This window comes from Drosophila busckii, chromosome 3R (genome assembly GCF_011750605.1).
Source record: "Drosophila busckii strain San Diego stock center, stock number 13000-0081.31 chromosome 3R, ASM1175060v1, whole genome shotgun sequence".
Lineage (NCBI taxonomy): Eukaryota > Metazoa > Arthropoda > Insecta > Diptera > Drosophilidae > Drosophila > Drosophila busckii.
Genome location: NC_046607.1, coordinates 1,852,239 through 1,869,235, shown reverse-complemented (window position 1 = coordinate 1,869,235; position 16,997 = coordinate 1,852,239). Strand labels below are relative to the sequence as shown.

General features: G+C 40.0%; 1 protein-coding gene across 2 annotated transcripts; it reads right to left on the bottom strand.

The window, feature by feature from the left end:
• Window positions 1–459: 459 nt before the first annotated feature.
• On the bottom strand, window positions 460–16,926 carry LOC108603352 (protein neuralized). Of its 2 annotated transcripts, none has more exons than XM_017992087.1 (3): window positions 11,390–11,900; window positions 2,133–3,883; window positions 460–2,066 (listed from the first exon to the last, which is right to left on the bottom strand). In XM_017992087.1, exons 1-3 carry the CDS (start codon window positions 11,625–11,627, stop codon window positions 1,815–1,817), a joined length of 2,241 nt encoding a protein of 746 aa, XP_017847576.1. In that variant the 5' UTR covers window positions 11,628–11,900; the 3' UTR covers window positions 460–1,814. The 2 variants fall into 2 exon arrangements, with proteins under 2 accessions (XP_017847576.1, XP_017847577.1); XM_017992088.1 differs by lacking the exon at window positions 11,390–11,900 and adding an exon at window positions 16,420–16,926 and having other exon boundaries at window positions 461–2,066.
• Window positions 16,927–16,997: the final 71 nt, after the last annotated feature.

The following is a 16,997-nucleotide window of genomic DNA, read 5'->3' as shown; positions in this document are numbered from 1 at the left end:
TAAAATAATTATAAAAAAATTCAAATATATTTAAATTAAAACATGTTTTTTTTTTAACAAAAAAACTTTTTGTTGACGAAAGTTTATAGAGCACCGACAAATATACATATACATAAGTTATATATGTATGTACATATGTTTGGCAGATTAGCCTGTGTCTGACAGTCATACTATCAGAAACTTTGGATGGTGTAACTTTCTATGGTCTCCATCCTCTAAAACTTAACTTTTATGCTCGCCTTGCCATATTTCTCAAGATAACGCGGTTTTCATTTAAATTTAATATTCGGAAACTTCTGAATTTTCAAAAGTAAAAATAGCAAGTGAAAATGCCAGTTTTTGTTTAATGTTCGTCTTTAGTGTTTAATGGTATTACAGCATTGCATTGTCTTACAAATACATATCATATATAATTTCATAAATACATATTCTTTATTCCACAACTAGGCATTCATTTAAAAAATTAAAAATATTTATTTGTAGTGACAATAACATGTATATGTGTCTGGTACTTAAAACATTTTATTTTCCATTTCTTACAACAAAATTAAAAGGCTTGCGTTTCCATAAGAATAATCATGCTTTTTGTCATCAGTATGCTAGTGTTTTTTTTTTATTTTAATACAATCTTAGGTAAAGTTCATATTTGTTCTTTTCTTGTTTTTATTGATTCGTTAAATATTATTGGCAATTTTCTAACTGCATGTTCTTAACATTTGTTTCAAGCAAAGTCTTTTGTTCTATAAATATATAAATTTCATAGTTGTCTTTTTAAAAACTGTGCACTACCTAATTGTAGATATTTTAAAATGCTTCTCATAAAAAATTGCATAGCGTGCATTTCCTTCTACTGACGTTGGAGGAAAGCCTTAAACTTAAACTTCAGCATAATTCGTTGACTAGAAATTAACTTAAGTACTTACAATTATAAACTTAGCTAGAACAGTTTTTTTTTATATGTTTTGGTGCAAAATAATTAGCTGAACAAATTCTATGCATGTGTTTTTTTTTTTTTTGTTATTTTGTGTTTTTTTGGTCTTAAGTCAAGCTGTTTTTTCCATATAATGTCAAGGTTTTGGTTCATCTATATAACTATTCAGTAAGCTATGTGTAGAAATAAACATATTGCTCCTTTGATTAATTCTTTGTGCATTTTACATAGTGTAGTTGCTGCAATCTTCAACAAAATATTTATATATATTTCTATCGTAACAATTTTATTTAACAATCCAAAACATTTAGCACCAAATTGATTTAAACAGGCCAAATTATAAACTTTTCGATTTTTTTTTGCACATTTAACTGAAGAAAAAACTAAGCAGCTTTGCAACTCAAATTTTGCAATTTATAATATAAAAAAATGACTTTCTATGCGAATACTTTGGTTTACAACTAAGCTATTGAATGTTTTTTCAAAAAATAAACTAAATTTTGAACAGAAATTTTAGATTACGCCGCAGCATCTTAGCAATAAAATCACAAAAAATTAAATATTTAGCTTAGACATTACAATATGTTTAGTGCTTAAATTTAGCCATAAATAAAGTGCGTACATATATTTTAATTTATAGTAGGTCTTGCAAAAATATCTCTTTTGTCTTAGTATTGTTTTTCTTTCTTTTTTAGTATGTTTTCTCTCAGGCTCGATTTGCTAACAAAACGAACTGCTAATACTTAGTAAAGTAAAGTGATGAGTTTGATATTTGTTCTGTTTTTGTTTTGCGCGTTTTTTTCTTTTTATTACTTAAAACGATTGCGAGTTGCAAAGTTAGGAAACGGTTGCGTCTTTTGGGGCGTAACGTAACCAGGCAGCTTTACGTAGTATAGGTGCGTATGACATCACGTATGACGGCACGACAAAGCGGACACTGGCCGCCGCCGGCGCCACGCCATTGCTCAATGGCGCAATCATAGCACATGCACATATGTCCGCACATATAGAGCACGGAATCAATTTGATTCTCATAGCAGATGGTGCACTCAGCGCTGGAGTCGTTGCTCTGGTGATCGCTCAAGCTGTCCTTCCATTTGCTGCCATTCAAGGTGCTGCTGCTTTGCGCGACGGGCTATAAGCAATGAGAGTGTAGAGTTAGTTAACTTGCTCAACTTTCGAAATGGTCTGGGAGACTTACCTCAATGTATTGCTGACTGCTGCTGGTGGTGCTGATAATGGTGCCGCTGGAGCAGGCGCCTGCGAGAATGCCGCTGCTGCTAACCGTTGTGGCATTGCTGCTGGCAACATTCGGCAACTGTCGCGCCGTTAACTGTCCATTGAGATCATGTGAGCTATTGGCGGGCGGCAGATTCACGACCAGGACAGTGCCACCGCCATTGGGCTGTATCTGCAGTATATCACCGTTGGAGGGCATGCTGATCATGCGGCTGCCATTGCCGTTGGTAGCTGAGGCGAGCGTGCTGTTCGACTGTGCCACATTTAGCTGCATCTTGGGCGCAGCAGCGAGCAGCTGCGCAGCATTCAAGCTATTCAACGACTCGGCGGCCATGGGCAGCATGCGTGAGGTGCAGGCAGTTGGAGGAGCAGCTCCAGTGGCGCCGGCGCTTGCTGCGCTTATCTGTGGCTGCGAGGGATAGGCCACCATATTGGGCAGCTGCTGACGGAACATGCGCAGGGATTGCGTCGAGCCATAGACGTCCAGGAATGCCCAGAGCTGCAGCGACTGATCCACATGCATGACGACCACAGCGGGTCCGTTGTTCTTGCTGATGCTCACCTCGCCATTGGGCGCCACAAAGAAGGCGATCTCATCGCCACGCTGCGGCGCCGCAGCAATGTCCTTGCTCACCACCCAATATTCGGGGCGATCCAGCAGAAAGTCCGAATCGTTGGGCAGATCGTTCGGCTGCAGCACAGCCGGATTGCACGAGGTCAGTCCCAGCGCCAAGGCGCCCACATACATCTGCTCTGTCTTCAGCACCTGCACAATGAGTTTCTCTCCAATGCGAATGGGTCGCGCCGTGAACACATAGCCCTGGCAAAAGTCAGACTCGGTGCGCGTGGCCACAAAGCGGTCGTGTGAGAGTCGCACATTGCGTCCCTTTGTGATGTGGAAGGGCACGGGAATGAGACGTCCGTTGGCATTGTAGCGCAAAGGCGGCAGTCCATTGGCCAGGTCGTGCTCCATGACGCCCCCAGGTGCGGCATTCGCGCCAGCCAAGTGCAGCGACTGTAGCGAGGGCATCACATGACGCTCCAGTTCATGCTCCACCAAGCCACCGGGCAGCGAGCGGCGCGACTGCTGCAGCGGATGATGCGCTGACAAGGCTTGCTGCTGCTGCTGCTGCTGCTGCTGGGGCAGCTGTTGCGGCAACGCTTGCGGCAGCTGCTGCTGCTGTTGCTGATACATGTAAATGCGCGAATCCAGAAACTCGATGCCCGTGCAGTTGCCGTAAATGTCTATCACCGTCCAGAGTAGACTGCGTGTATCGATGCCGGACAGTATGACGCCCTTCTCCTCGTTGTTAATGCCGTAGATCACATCGCCGGCATTGTTCACATAGTAATACAAAATGTTATCCTTTTCGCAGTATTGCTCGTGCAGCGCCTTGGCCCAGAAGCCCGGACGATTTGTGAGGTCCGGACAGGCGTACTTGGGCAGCGAGCCCTCCAGCGAGGCCGGATCATTGGATGTGAAACCAAAGCGTATGCCGCCATTCCAGTTGTTCGAGATTTCCGCAAACTTAACGCAAATGCGCTCATTGATGCGCACCGGACGCGCCGAGAACGTAATTGCACGGCAAAAGCTCTCAAAGCGACGAGCTAGTGTCCCATCCCTTGAGATGCGTATGTTGTCGCCATGCACGGTGTGGAACTGGAGGGGCGGCAAGTTGTTTGGACCCGGACATGAGGAAGGCGAACGGCGTACTGCAAATGAAAATAATAGTGAGAAAATAAGTAAAGACAAAAAAATATAGAAGCCTTAAATTAACTTTGTATTAATTAATTCATGAAATTTAAAAGTTTCTAGCACAGGCCTAGTATCTTTTCGGTTCAAAATCTATACTAAAGAGCTTTTCAAGTATTCTGCTAAAATATTTTCTCTGCGCCGTCCATTAATTTGTCGAACTTGACCTTTGATTTAAATTCTTGTCACATATTGATTTTCTGTGGAACACTTTGCACTTGAAATCTTCTAGGAATAATTCTTACAACAGCTGCTGCTGCGATTGATATATACATATGTATATATTTTTTTCATATACTAAAGAGTTCAATAATCTATAGATCAGAGTCACGTGCTGGGCTTGAAGCAACTGTAAGAGCGAATTAGAGTGCCAAAGGGTTTATTGTCTGTGCTGATGGCTTCAGTAATTTGAGAACTAGCACATGGTCTGTTGCGCTTGCTACCTGCTCCAAAAATAAAGAAAAAGTACCATGGTTTTGTATTTTTTTTTTTCAACTATGCGACATTTAATACTTTTGATAGCTTAAATTGTTACTGTTGCTTTTATTTAGTGGTCGGCTGCATAAGTTAGGCAATGCAATTATTATAATAATTATTGCACCTTGTGCCTTTGGTGCATTAAAGGCAGCTGCTTGATAAAGCAGCTCGCATCGAAGTAATTACAATGAGGTTTGGCTGCTTTCGGTTGGGGCTTGGCGACAGGTTTTTGCGGCGGCAAGTTTTTGCGGCGGCAAGCCAACAGTTGCGAATATATGTGTGCCACAGACGCTGCAGGGTCAAACAGAAAACAGCAAACTGCGACAGCAGGACAACAAGCATAAGGACAGGCAGACTCCTGGCTGATTACCATGTTGATATGCGGCGCGTGGCAGCGTCTCGGGTGAATTCGGCACACACAACAGGCGGTCGAATGTCTGCAAGATCCTTGGCTACAGACGTTTTTTTGTTGCTGATTGTTTTGTTTGCTCAGACGACGGCATGTGGCAGCTGCTCGTCCCGTGCCCCTTCGCCCAAGGCGTTGCCTTTCGAGGCAGCTGCGCAAAGCCTTCAGAACTTCGGAGAGCGCTCGCGCGAGAGCAAAACAGGTAAAAGAAACGCAATGCAAAGAAATCAACCCTAAAAGCCAGTGCAGTGCCAAGGGTAGGCAACGATCGGATCAATAGGGGTTGCTAGCACAAAATATATCAGTGGAAGGGGGCAAAATATAAGCGTAACAAAAAGCGGCAGATGTTCAAATTTCCAAAAAGTGCTTAAAAGAAAATCGAACACTTCGCACAGAGACAGACAGAGAGAGAGAGAGAGAGAGAGAGGGAGAGAGATAGAGCCCAGTATATTTCGAGGGTTGAAATTCAATGCGTTCGTTGCCCCAAGCAGCAGTTAGAGGGCTAAAGTAAAAGCAAGAGACAAGGGCAGTGTGTTGCATACACGAAATCTGTGGTTGCAAGCAACCAACCAAGAACTAAAGTAGCTCGACTCGACTCATATGCTAAATGCGCTTCCGGCCAAGGCCAATGCAGGAAGTCTGGGGCCAAAGGAAGCGCAGCAAGAGGCTCTGCTCAGCTTCCGGTAGTTGGAGAGCGAGAGAGAGAGCGCGCGCGCGCTCGCTCTCTAATCCAGTCTAAGCTAGTTGGTCAAGCGCATATTTTAAACTTGGCCCGCAGTAGAATGTGCAAGCGAACGCATCAATATTTATGAAATGCTTGCTATGAGGAAGTCGGAAATCACGTTTTTTCTGCTTTTGTTGTACGTGTACTGGACTGGGCTTATTAGCTGCAGGATGTCGCCTGGCGGCGGCTAACAGCGCCGCCTACTTTTTGTCCCAGTCGCAGTCACTGACGCCGCCGCCGCCGCCGCCAATAACAACAACAGAAGCAAACGCAATGCGTGTTGATTTCTCGTGCTCAATCACCATCGATCGATCGATCGATGGATCGACATGAATGAAATACTCTTCAGACGTAATATAATGCAAGCGTGTGTTTGCTTTTAAATCAAACGGTTTACGCGCTACGCGACACTCATTACAATTAACTAAGAGAGCGACAGAGAGAGAGAGAGAGAGAGAGCGCGACATGCAACATGGTCAATTAATTAGCCGCATAGTCATTGCTGCCATGATCTTGCTAACAAGCTGCAATGAGGCTACAATTGAATTGAATTAACGTTATCATTTAGATGCTTAAATTTGCTGCCTAGCTGCTGATTACCAAAGCCATTACATACAATTATAATTTTTCAAGACAAGTTCACGCTTTTTGGCGCAATATCTATGTCCATGCGTGCGAGCGAGATGGACTAACTAACCAACGATCGTAACGTTTTCGCAGGCAAATTTTCGTAAAGTAATTTTTTGGATATAGAGTTTTTGCTCAAAGGAAAAAACCTGATTTACCGTTGCGCTGGCAAAAGAGACGCGTCTCAAACATTTCCCACGCTGGCCGTGAGCGAAAAACCAAAATCAAATGCAACAACAACAATTTCCCACGACTCCAAATTTGTATATATAGATATAGTAAGTAGTCGATGCTGCCAAATTGTATTTCGTGTTTTTGTTTTTTTTTTTTTTTTGGCAACAAAACTTGTAACTGGCAACAATAATTGCAATTGCAGGCAGCAACAACAACCACAACAACAACAACAACAACAACAAAGATGAGTAGCAAAGCAATAGTAAAATCGATGTTAAAATCATGCAGGTGCCATAAAAACAAACAACTAGCGTAGTTAACAGCACGCAAATTGCGCATTTGGTGCCACTGTGCGGGCGGCAGCAAAAAACAATTTGAGAGCGATTGTGTTTCAAAATATGCGTAGAAACTAGAGTTAATAGCGCAATCAATTAATAAAAATAAATTAGTGCTGCTTTCACAGGCAATTCAACATGTGTGTTTAGCATGTTTAGCGCACACGTCATGGTGCAACATTTTACGAGTCTGAGAATTGACAATTAACAGCTGGGGCTGGGGCTGGGGCTGGGCAGCTTGCGCCCACAAGCAAAACAAAAAGAATTGAGTTATGTGCTGCCCACGCATTGCGTGTTGTTGGCCACTAATTTTCACTGACTAAATATTAAGCGTATAAATAAAAACAAGTGTGTAGGCCCCAAACATATGTGGGCTTAGTCAAAGCTTAAATGCAGCACGCGTGAGTGAGTGAGCGAGAGGGGGGAGCACCTACACTTGCCTACTTTTGTCAATTGACCTGTGATCGATACGTGGGCTCTGCTCAATTGATACACTTTGTAATCGATTCAGCTTTACTAATGCGCCTTCACTCGCCCACGTCCACTTCAATTGGCTTTGTCAAGCATTTCCGGTGGCAATTAAGTGGCCTTTTTGCCGTTAATTGTTGCCACACGTTCCACGCGTGCACGTGGGTCGACAATAGCAAAAGTAAAGCACTGCCGACACGTGACCTATAACCTCAGCAGCAGCAGCAGTAACAACCTCAACCTTCCAATTTCATACTGCTTGCAACTTGTTGCTGGCTTTTAAGTAAAATTTTTTATGGTCTACCAGCCGCTTCCGCTCAGCGTTAAGCCACAGAAAGAAAAAAAGCGCATACGCACTCCCGCTCATTCTCTCAACCGCCCGCCCTCCCGCTTTCTCTCTCTCTCTCACTCTCGCTCTCGCATTCAGTCTAACTCGTTGCTTTTAGTGTAACTTTAGCTGCGCAATAAAAGAAATTGCAATAGAGAGCCACAGCACAGCAAATAATAATAAATAATTGCACAACAAAGCAGCAGCAGACACAAACGACTGTCCGAGGGCCGGCGAGAGGTCAAAACTACAATGCACTTTTTATATGTCTGTGTGTGTGTGTGTTATGCGATTAAGCGAAATCTGATGACAGCGCCATGGATGGGATGCATTGCAAGTTGTGCAGCCAATGGAAATAAAAGCAAGCTGATATGCTCAAAAGCAACGACTAACGAAAAAACAGTCAGAGCAACTCGCTGGTCTGTTAACTTAGCAGCCCTTTAAGTGCATAACTAAGTCTATTGATCGATCAGTTGGGAGTTCAATGACATCACACATACATACATACATATGTATCTATATTATCTATATTTGTAGTCCACACATAATTAGCCAAGGCAAGGCGAGGGTGGCCAAAAACAAATTTACATGGTTATTTTTACAAGTGCCGCTCTTTATGACTGCAGCGCGCACTCTCTCGCTCTAACTAACTGTATATATATATATGTGTGTGTATGTGTGTGTGTGCTTATGTTTATTTGGGGAACTTGGAGCTCTGTTTAGCAGACAACGGCCTTTTTACACGTAGGCACTGAAGCATGCGACCCCAGCCAAGAAGCCGCGCATGTTCATGTTTTAAAATAGCAAATTTATAAATACATAAGCGCAATTCAAATGAAGAAAAATATCTGAACATAAACAAAGATAAGATGGCCGGCTAGTCTATACTTTCTTCCGCTTTGTTTTTATTATACAAGTTGTAGGCTGTTTATCGAAGCGTTGCAATTGTTGTTTTATTTTAAAAGGCTCTATAGTGCAGTATCACACACACAGAAACACACACACACACACATATATATATATATATATTGCATTTCCTACACGCACAGCAGAACGAGCGAGAGCGCGAGCGCACTTGACTGCACACAGCGCCGCTCATTCCCCCCGCCTACCACTTATGTTGCTTCTTCTTTTCGGCTTTTGTGTAATTAAATCACTCGAGCGTTGAGCGTCAGCGGCTCGCTTGAGTTGAATTTATGCTACATAAGTATAATAGACAAAAGTCTTCTTCAATGGCTGAAGAGCTTACACATCATTATAACATTATTACAATACGTTGAAGATAATTTTGAGAGCCAGCCAGGCAGCCACTGTTGCTTGTTTATTGTTTTCCAACACTCTGGGCGCTTAATGTTTGCCTGATTGGCATATTACAAAATTTGTTCAGATAATAGTTATATTATGGAAATTTTTAGCAATATGCATATTTAATTAGGCACAGCTGCAAAAACTTTGTTACCAACATAGCTGGAATTCTAAGCTCCAAAGCAACATTGACAGTCACAAATAGAACATGAAATCGAAACGACATCAAACATTTTATCGTAGGTAGACACACAACAGAAACGTATGCGTTGATTTATCAGCTCTCCGTCCAGTCCAAAGCCCAACTCTCCGGGCGTGTATAATTGAGGTCTCTGGCTGAGCCGAGCCGAGCTGAGCTGAGCGGCGCTCTGGGCACCTAGTGCGTTAGTTAATTGCCAAACCAGGCAGCTGCTGCCCGCATAGTTGCGCTCTTGGTCTTACCTGTTGCATTTTACCTGCAAGGGAAGGGAAGGGAAGGGAGCAGCTTTTGTCTTACAGCTGTTGCAACACTTACAGACGATTTTTTTTGTTTTTATTTTATCTGCTATCTGCTGCTCTTTGCTGCATCTATGAGGCGGACAAAACTGTGCGCGCAGCTGTCAACCTGGTGCCTTAACTGATAAATAGAGAAAAATGTTTTGTACATACTCTGGTAGTATACTATGTGGGTCAGCATGATAAAAAGAGTTTCGCTTTTTCAAAAATAACTAATAGAGATTTTTCACAAAACATTATTTTCTAAGCAATTTTTTAGCAAATACTATTCGCATTATAGACCACTTGAGCGAAATGTAGCTTATGCTGTCTTATCAGAAGAAAAAAGTACCCAAGTAGGCCATATCGCTGGCGACAATATTTATATATATTTGTATGTATTGCACTGGTTTGAAAGCTTCAAGAATATGACGCATTACTATATGAGCTCATAGGCAATAAAAGCAAACTGAAAAGCACACATGCCCACATCAACAATTAAAAGCGGCGAATTTATTGTTTAAAACACACACACACACATTTGCATATGGAGAAGGGTTTGTTGTTTACGTTCTGCAACAAATATTTGAGCGAGCGAGAGAGACAGCGCATGCAATTGCAGCGCCAGCAGCTCAAACAAAAAGTAAACCGTGAGAAGCGCTGAGTAAAAGCAGCTAAAAACTTTTTAGCCAAAGCCAATAGAGCTAGGCGATCGTTGCGCATTGGCATGCCAACAACAACAACAACAACAACAACAACAACAACAAACCCAAAGGCAGAAGAGACGTGTCATAGAAACACACAAATAAAGAAAAAAGCACACAATAGCGAGTAAGCAACAAGCAGACATAATAATAAAAAATTAAACAAAAAAGCAGCTGATGCCAAGTCGACAACAACAACAACAAAGCAAAACACAAAGTAATTTCATTGATTACTGATACGCAGCGCAATGCTCAAAACGAAATGAAATCAAATGCAGTAGAAGAGGTAAAACAAACGTCGGCTTAGCCATAAAGTCAATCCAAAAAGAAAAGAGAGAGACAACAAAAATTGCTGTGCTCAAGCTCAAGCAACTTCACTTCACTTCACTTCAGTTCGGTTCAGTTGTTTCCAAGCTTGTCTTCTGCCTGTTTTATTTTCTTGCTGTCTTCCTTTTGCTTTTGCCTTTGCCTCTGCTTTTTGCCGACAGCGGCAACGGCGCTTCGCGTACAATTCCCCAACAACAACAACACCAACAATGAAGACTACAAACAACTGCTGAATGGGGCATTTTGGGCAGTCTTTATGGAGGGGGCAGTGCGCCGAGCGGGGGCGTGGCGGAGGTCTGAGCTTAAAGAGTAATGTATGCGTCATTGGCTTCTTTGGGCTTGGTTTGCTTGGTTCCATTCCAGTCTTTATGCTCTTATGGCTTAGCTTCTCTTTTAGCTTTTCCAGTTGCATGGGATGGCAATCAAAACAAAAAGCGACTAAGCGACTTCAAACAAAATTGAGCAGCGTAATCGTTATGATAAACATAATCACTCTTTCCGTGGCTGTGGTTTTGTACTGCAAGCCAGAACTTGCATGGAATGCCCACACACATACATATGCAAACACAATTATTACCTGTGTTTGTGTGTGAATTTACAAAATTGTTAGCAAGATCAAGTGCTTTAAGCCACAACATCCGCTTGTTGCTTCAAATATTGAAATTCAAAAAGTAACGTACAAGCCTTTCTAAGAATTTTTGCGTTTCACAGAAAAATTATTTGAATACTGCTATCCTGCTCTCTAATAGTAACTTCTGTTGAAAATCATTCAGAATTTGCCAAGTTTTTACTCATTAGCCACACGCTAGTGCTTTTATTGTTTAAACAAACTCAAGTATGCTTTCTGATCTTTTCATTTAACTTTTAATGTATTCAAAAAGTCACAACTGTTGTTGTTGTTGTGTGCTTTTAATGTATTTATTTATCTTTGCCGCATTCATTAACAGCCAGCAAATGAATGGAGGAATGGGAGAAACACAAGCGTACGTATTTTACGTTAATTTTATGTGGGAAATGCTGAATTAATTCAAAATGAATTATTTAGCGGTTTGAATTTTTCGCACGCTTTTACAGTTACAAAAGCGAATTAGTCTACTGATGTGAATGTTGTACTAACCAAGTCCAAAGCGTTTTTTGATCTTCTTGAGCAAATGCATTTTCTTTTTGCTCGACATTTTGTCCTTGGGACTCATCATCAGCTCGCTGCTTTCCATGGCCAAAACATGAGCTGCCGCTGCAGCTGCTGCTGCTGCTGTCGAATTATGATGATGATGGTGGTGATGATGATGTTGAAGCTGAAGCGTAGCATGACTGCCCTGTTGCATATAGTTGGCTGGTATATCCGATAAACCCATTTTGAAGAATTCCAACAACCGTTGAATACAAACTAACGAACACAAACAGCAACGCGAAACGCAAAACTTTTTTTTAAACCGCGCGATGAATTTACAATACAATGTTTGTTACACAAACAACAAATTAAATTGTTGTTAATACATTTTGGTACAATTAACTTTTTAAATGTTTGTCTCAAACACAACTCGCGCACACAGAGAACAAACCCCACGTAGAAGACGAACAAACGAACGAGCAGCGAACGAACGAGTCGTGCGAGCAACCAACCAAACACTTTGACGTTCTAAAAACAACTGTCAAGAGTTTCTGCTGTTTGGCCAAAGTAAACCGTTCAGCAGCTGAGCGGCAATGCGAGCGTGACACGAACAGGCACCACCAGTCGTGAGAGAGCTCTTACTGCAGTGGACTATGGCCAAAGATTCTGAATTTTTGGTATTAAGCCAAGTTCAATAGAAAATTCACACCTGTGAAAAAGCTTAGTGAATAATTTTCAATTTTATTCCAAAAAATATTAGAAAAATATTCGCTTAGGTAATCTCGCATTATTTTTAAATTATTTACAATCGAAATGATTAGTAATAAAAATATTATATTATCATGCGATTATTTTACAAAAATAATTTGAATAATAGCATTAGATTGATTGAATGAAATTTGTATGCCAAAAATTGGTTATTTTTGACCATAGTGCAGCGCTTGTTAGCTACCTTAATCGTGAGCTGTTGCTTTTGTCTCATCTCTAACTGAGAGCAGCATTGCAGCTGTTTCTTATTTACTATGGTTTCGCTTTTGCGCCTGCTCTTCGCGTGTATTGAGCCTCCCTTATAATTTCACATTGCTGCTGCTCTTGTTGCTGCTGCCCAGAGCACCTTGTGCACCTTGATCGCTGATTCTGCTTGTTGTTGCTATTCTAGGCCTGCATTTTGACAAAAAACTATGCTGTGTGCTCTTTGCTCTATGTGGGGGCTACTCTGCTAACTGTTTTGCGGCACTTTTGGAGCTCAGTTCAGCAAAGTTCAAGACAGTTGCTATTCGGTTTCTTTTTCATTTTTAGTTTAACTGCTAGCTGTTTAAAGTTGAGTGCTAAGAGCTGAAAATTAATGAAAACTATGCAAATTGGTTTTATAATGCTCATGCACTATGAACTCTAGAGAAAAGACGAGCTCTTTAAACATTTTAAAAGAAAGAATGAACACTTTTCAGAAAAATACATAAAAACTCTAGGTTTGTTTGAATTTCAAATGAAATATAATACAATTTAAGAAAAACCTTTCGATTTCAATTCCAATATAAAAACTCTTATCAAATAATACAAAAATTAAAGCATATTTTATATTTACTTTTATCACAAAAAGCAGTAAGGCAAAAATTACGATGAATACGATGGACTCTAGGGAAAAAGCAGAACTCTTTAAACAATTATAAGACTTTGAGATAATACAAGTCCCATGACAAATAAATAGCAAATATTTTATTGAAAACATATTTAAAATTTAAATTTCTAACTATTGGATTTATTTAAATTTCAAACTTAATAAACATTTAAACAACCCTATAAGTTTAATGTACAAGTCCGTATATAAAATATAAATGACAGCATATTTTCTTTCTAATAAAGTAATTTAATTTTGTTTCAGATTATCAAACTTGTAAGAAAATGTTCGTTTGGCATTTTCATTAAATGCTTGCTTGAGAACAATTCTTGATTCTTCACAGTTATTGATTTAAATAGTTATGGTGTGTATAGTACGGTTAGACGAGCAAGCCGATCTGCCTGCTAGATGAGAACTCTGTGTGACATTTGCAGACAATAGAGCCTTGAACCCAAAAGGCCAGACAACAATTGTCAAGGCAGAGACAAATGGCAATAGACGCAGCATAAGAAACCAAAAGGAACCTTAGCCTGACTGCAGATGTTCCGGCAAAGTCCGTGGGAGAGGGACTAACAAACAAACTGCACATGTGTGCAAAAATAAAAATATATAAATGCTAAATATAAACCAAAAACTACTTTATAATGCAAAACCAAACAGCAGCAGTTAAGAAATTATCTCCCCCAGGCAGAAGACAACAGCTGCCTTTTGGGGGCGCCTGGCATAATTCGAATAAGCATACATAAATATAGACATACATATGTATGTATGTATGGTTTATGTAGATATAAGATATATAGTATTTACTTATGTACAGTTGTATTATCAGCGACGCTGAGGCAACTGGCGCACGTTTGCCACGTGCGTTTGTGTCTATAAGATCACAATAGCTATGCTCTATGGCAATTTTGGTTTGTATCCCTTTTACTTTGCATAGACAGGCGAGAAGTTACACCTGGAATTGGCAAAAATGCAAACAAACAAAACATAAAACGCTGAAACCCTTTCCGTGCCTAAAATGCAGCCACAGATGCTAACGCGAACAAGCTCTTGGGGGTAGGTTTTTATTTTTGCACTCTTTACAGGACTCTCTCTCGCTCTGTCTTTCTTTTTGCAGCGCTGCGGTTCCTGTTTCGCCAATGTCCTTATTTTACTTTTTTCTTTTTAGCGACAGCAGCTGTATTTCCTCACAATTTAGACGGACGCACGCCTGCTGCCAGGATGCTGAATATGCATTTCCACTTTAATATCAAAATTTAAACGCCTTTTTTTTTGCTTGTCTGCCTGATCCCTTCCGATCAAGTCAGGCAATTGCATCTGCTGCAAAAGCAGCGCTCAGACCTGCGTCTGGTCAAAGCAATTATTATCCTTCGTCAAAGTTTGTTGTTGTGATAGCATCCTAGAGGCCGTTTGAGGAACAACGACAGTTGTCCACTCGAAAGAAATTCATGTCCATAGCTTCAACTGAGCAAAATTTTAACTTATTATAAATTATTTATTTATAGCTAGATTGTAATTAAAACTTATAATTTCATAATCAACGATAAGTTTATATTTGAAGTTAAATTAAAAATTGTTATCATTGAAAAAGAAAATTCCATTTTAATTGAATTTTGTTTGAAGTGTTTTTCTTTTTTAGATAATATGTAATAGATATGCTGACTGCTTTTCAACCGCAGCAATTATGTGAACTTAAATGATAAACAAAATGTAATCAAAGGTTCAACGTATTCGACAATATCAATCAATATAGAAGGTTAATTTAAATATAAGGCATGTGCAGCCTGCTAGCGATTATGCAGAGCAGCTGTAACTGGCTTATCTGTATTTACAAAATGTTGATCAATAACTATAGAAAAGATAGAGAAACTGTAACAGAAATGTTTGTTTAATTAGAAAACGACATATGCAAACTGAAAGCGAAGTTTAAGGTCTCGTTTCACATATGACGCAGGGTATTAGAAATGGAAACAGAGTTTCTTTTAAACAGTTGTCGATTGTGTACAAATATAACAAACTAATCCTGCAAGACAAACGCCGGAGGAGACGTTGCGCAAGCACTTGAGAAACACAACAGCAGCAGGCATATGTATGTATATACTTTGTATATAGGCGCTAGGCATATACTAAATCTATATATAGGAAATGGCTTGGGTGTTCGTTTACCTGCGCTCTGACTGTGGCGCAGTTGTTTGCAGGCGCTCAAGGCGAGGGTGCAATGATAGAAATCTAGCGTTTTTCAGATGCACGCAACTTCCTCTTTTTTCTCAATCGCGCATCCGCATGTTAAGGAAACATACGCTAATCAAATATCAGGCGCGTCCTGAAATACCCGCCAAAAATCAACATATGTATGTGTATGCCTGCAAGAAAAGTATTTGCAGCTGATTCCGTTAGATGTTGTTCGGGAAATTTTCATATTATTTAGTTATTTTTTCTGTTTTTTCCCCGTGGAAAAACTAACAAACTCTCCTGGCGCATGGAGTTTTCGTTTCGCAGCATTTAGCAAGTCATATAGCGCGCCAGGCGGAATCCTAGCGAGTCCTGCTCTACGCCCTTTTTGTTCTGACTATTGTTACACTCATGGTCAGCATGTAGTTTTTACCTGTAGTTCTATTAATGTGTTGAGCATAGCATTTTCACTTATTGGGTTTTCCATTGTCCTTCGTTGTCCTTTGCTGCATTCTGCTTTTCCTAATGTTTTTGTAAAAAATCATTGCCATAAACTCAATAATTTATTATCACACAGCTGCGTAGATCTCAGAAAAAGCCTATACAGCTGATTTGTAGTTAGGGAATTATAACAGGTAAAATAATCAGAGCTATTGCACCTGTAACCTGCGTACCGTCAATCCTTTGCGCCATTTATTACCTAAATCACTGAGATAACTTGTTTTCATAGCCTCGTGAGAGTTTCACTCTTTCAATATAAAATACTATTCACATATTGACTTCTTCGAGGTCTAAGCAGATTATAGGTTAGATGTCCTTATCAACATTGCAGCAGGATGTGTTCTAGTTTCTATGCTCAGATAGATATTTAATTCATAATTTATGGAGGTGAAATAGTCGAGTAAGAGTTTGTTTGACTATATTAAACGAGTAAGCATTGAGAATTTTTAAATTCTCAATTCAAGCTCTAATATATCTAATAATTCCACTTTACTCAACTTTAAGTTATAACGTACAATTTGGCACCGACTAAAAGTGTCATCACTAAGGTAAACAGCTGTTTCGGTGCGCGAGTTTTTGGGAAGGTCACAAACCTTATTGGAATGCGGACAACTATTGCCAAATGTGCAGCAGTATTCTCGCATTGGACAAAGGACTCATCGATTAACTTTCGTGGACATTCAAACATTGAACGATTCAATAAAGTTGCATATGAATTATAAATATGTAAATATGCTGAACTTACCTATTTTGCTTGCCGACTGACCCATGACCAGTGTTGCGAATTTAGCTGTTTTGCAGCCAGATCCGTAGATTTTTAACTGTCCAATGAATGTCGAAATATGATCTGTTGGTCGGTACTGCACATGTATTTCATTTATTGTTTGAAGGACATTTTATAATTCTTAGTTTTATATGTAACGGTTGTGCTGTTCAACTTGATCCCTTTAATCTTAAAAGTTATTGTACAAAAACTTCGTTTTTGAATAGTGATCTAAATTCTTTTCGCGGCGACTATAACTATGACATTGTATTATTTATAGGTTATCCGTTAATTTGAGTTATTTCTATCTGTTTTTGAACTTTGCTTTTGTCGCTAAAAAGTTGACAGCACTGGCCATGACTGCTATTCGCACGCTATTGAGGCATTAGATTAATTTCTTATTCGACTCTTTGGCATACTTATTTTTTCACGGTATTAGCACTCGCACGTGTTCACACTGTAGAATTGAATAGTTTGCACATATCTAATTGACTATTTGTAAAGGTACAAAACATTTTATGACTCATTGTATTAATCTTAAGGCATTTTTGTTTTATTTA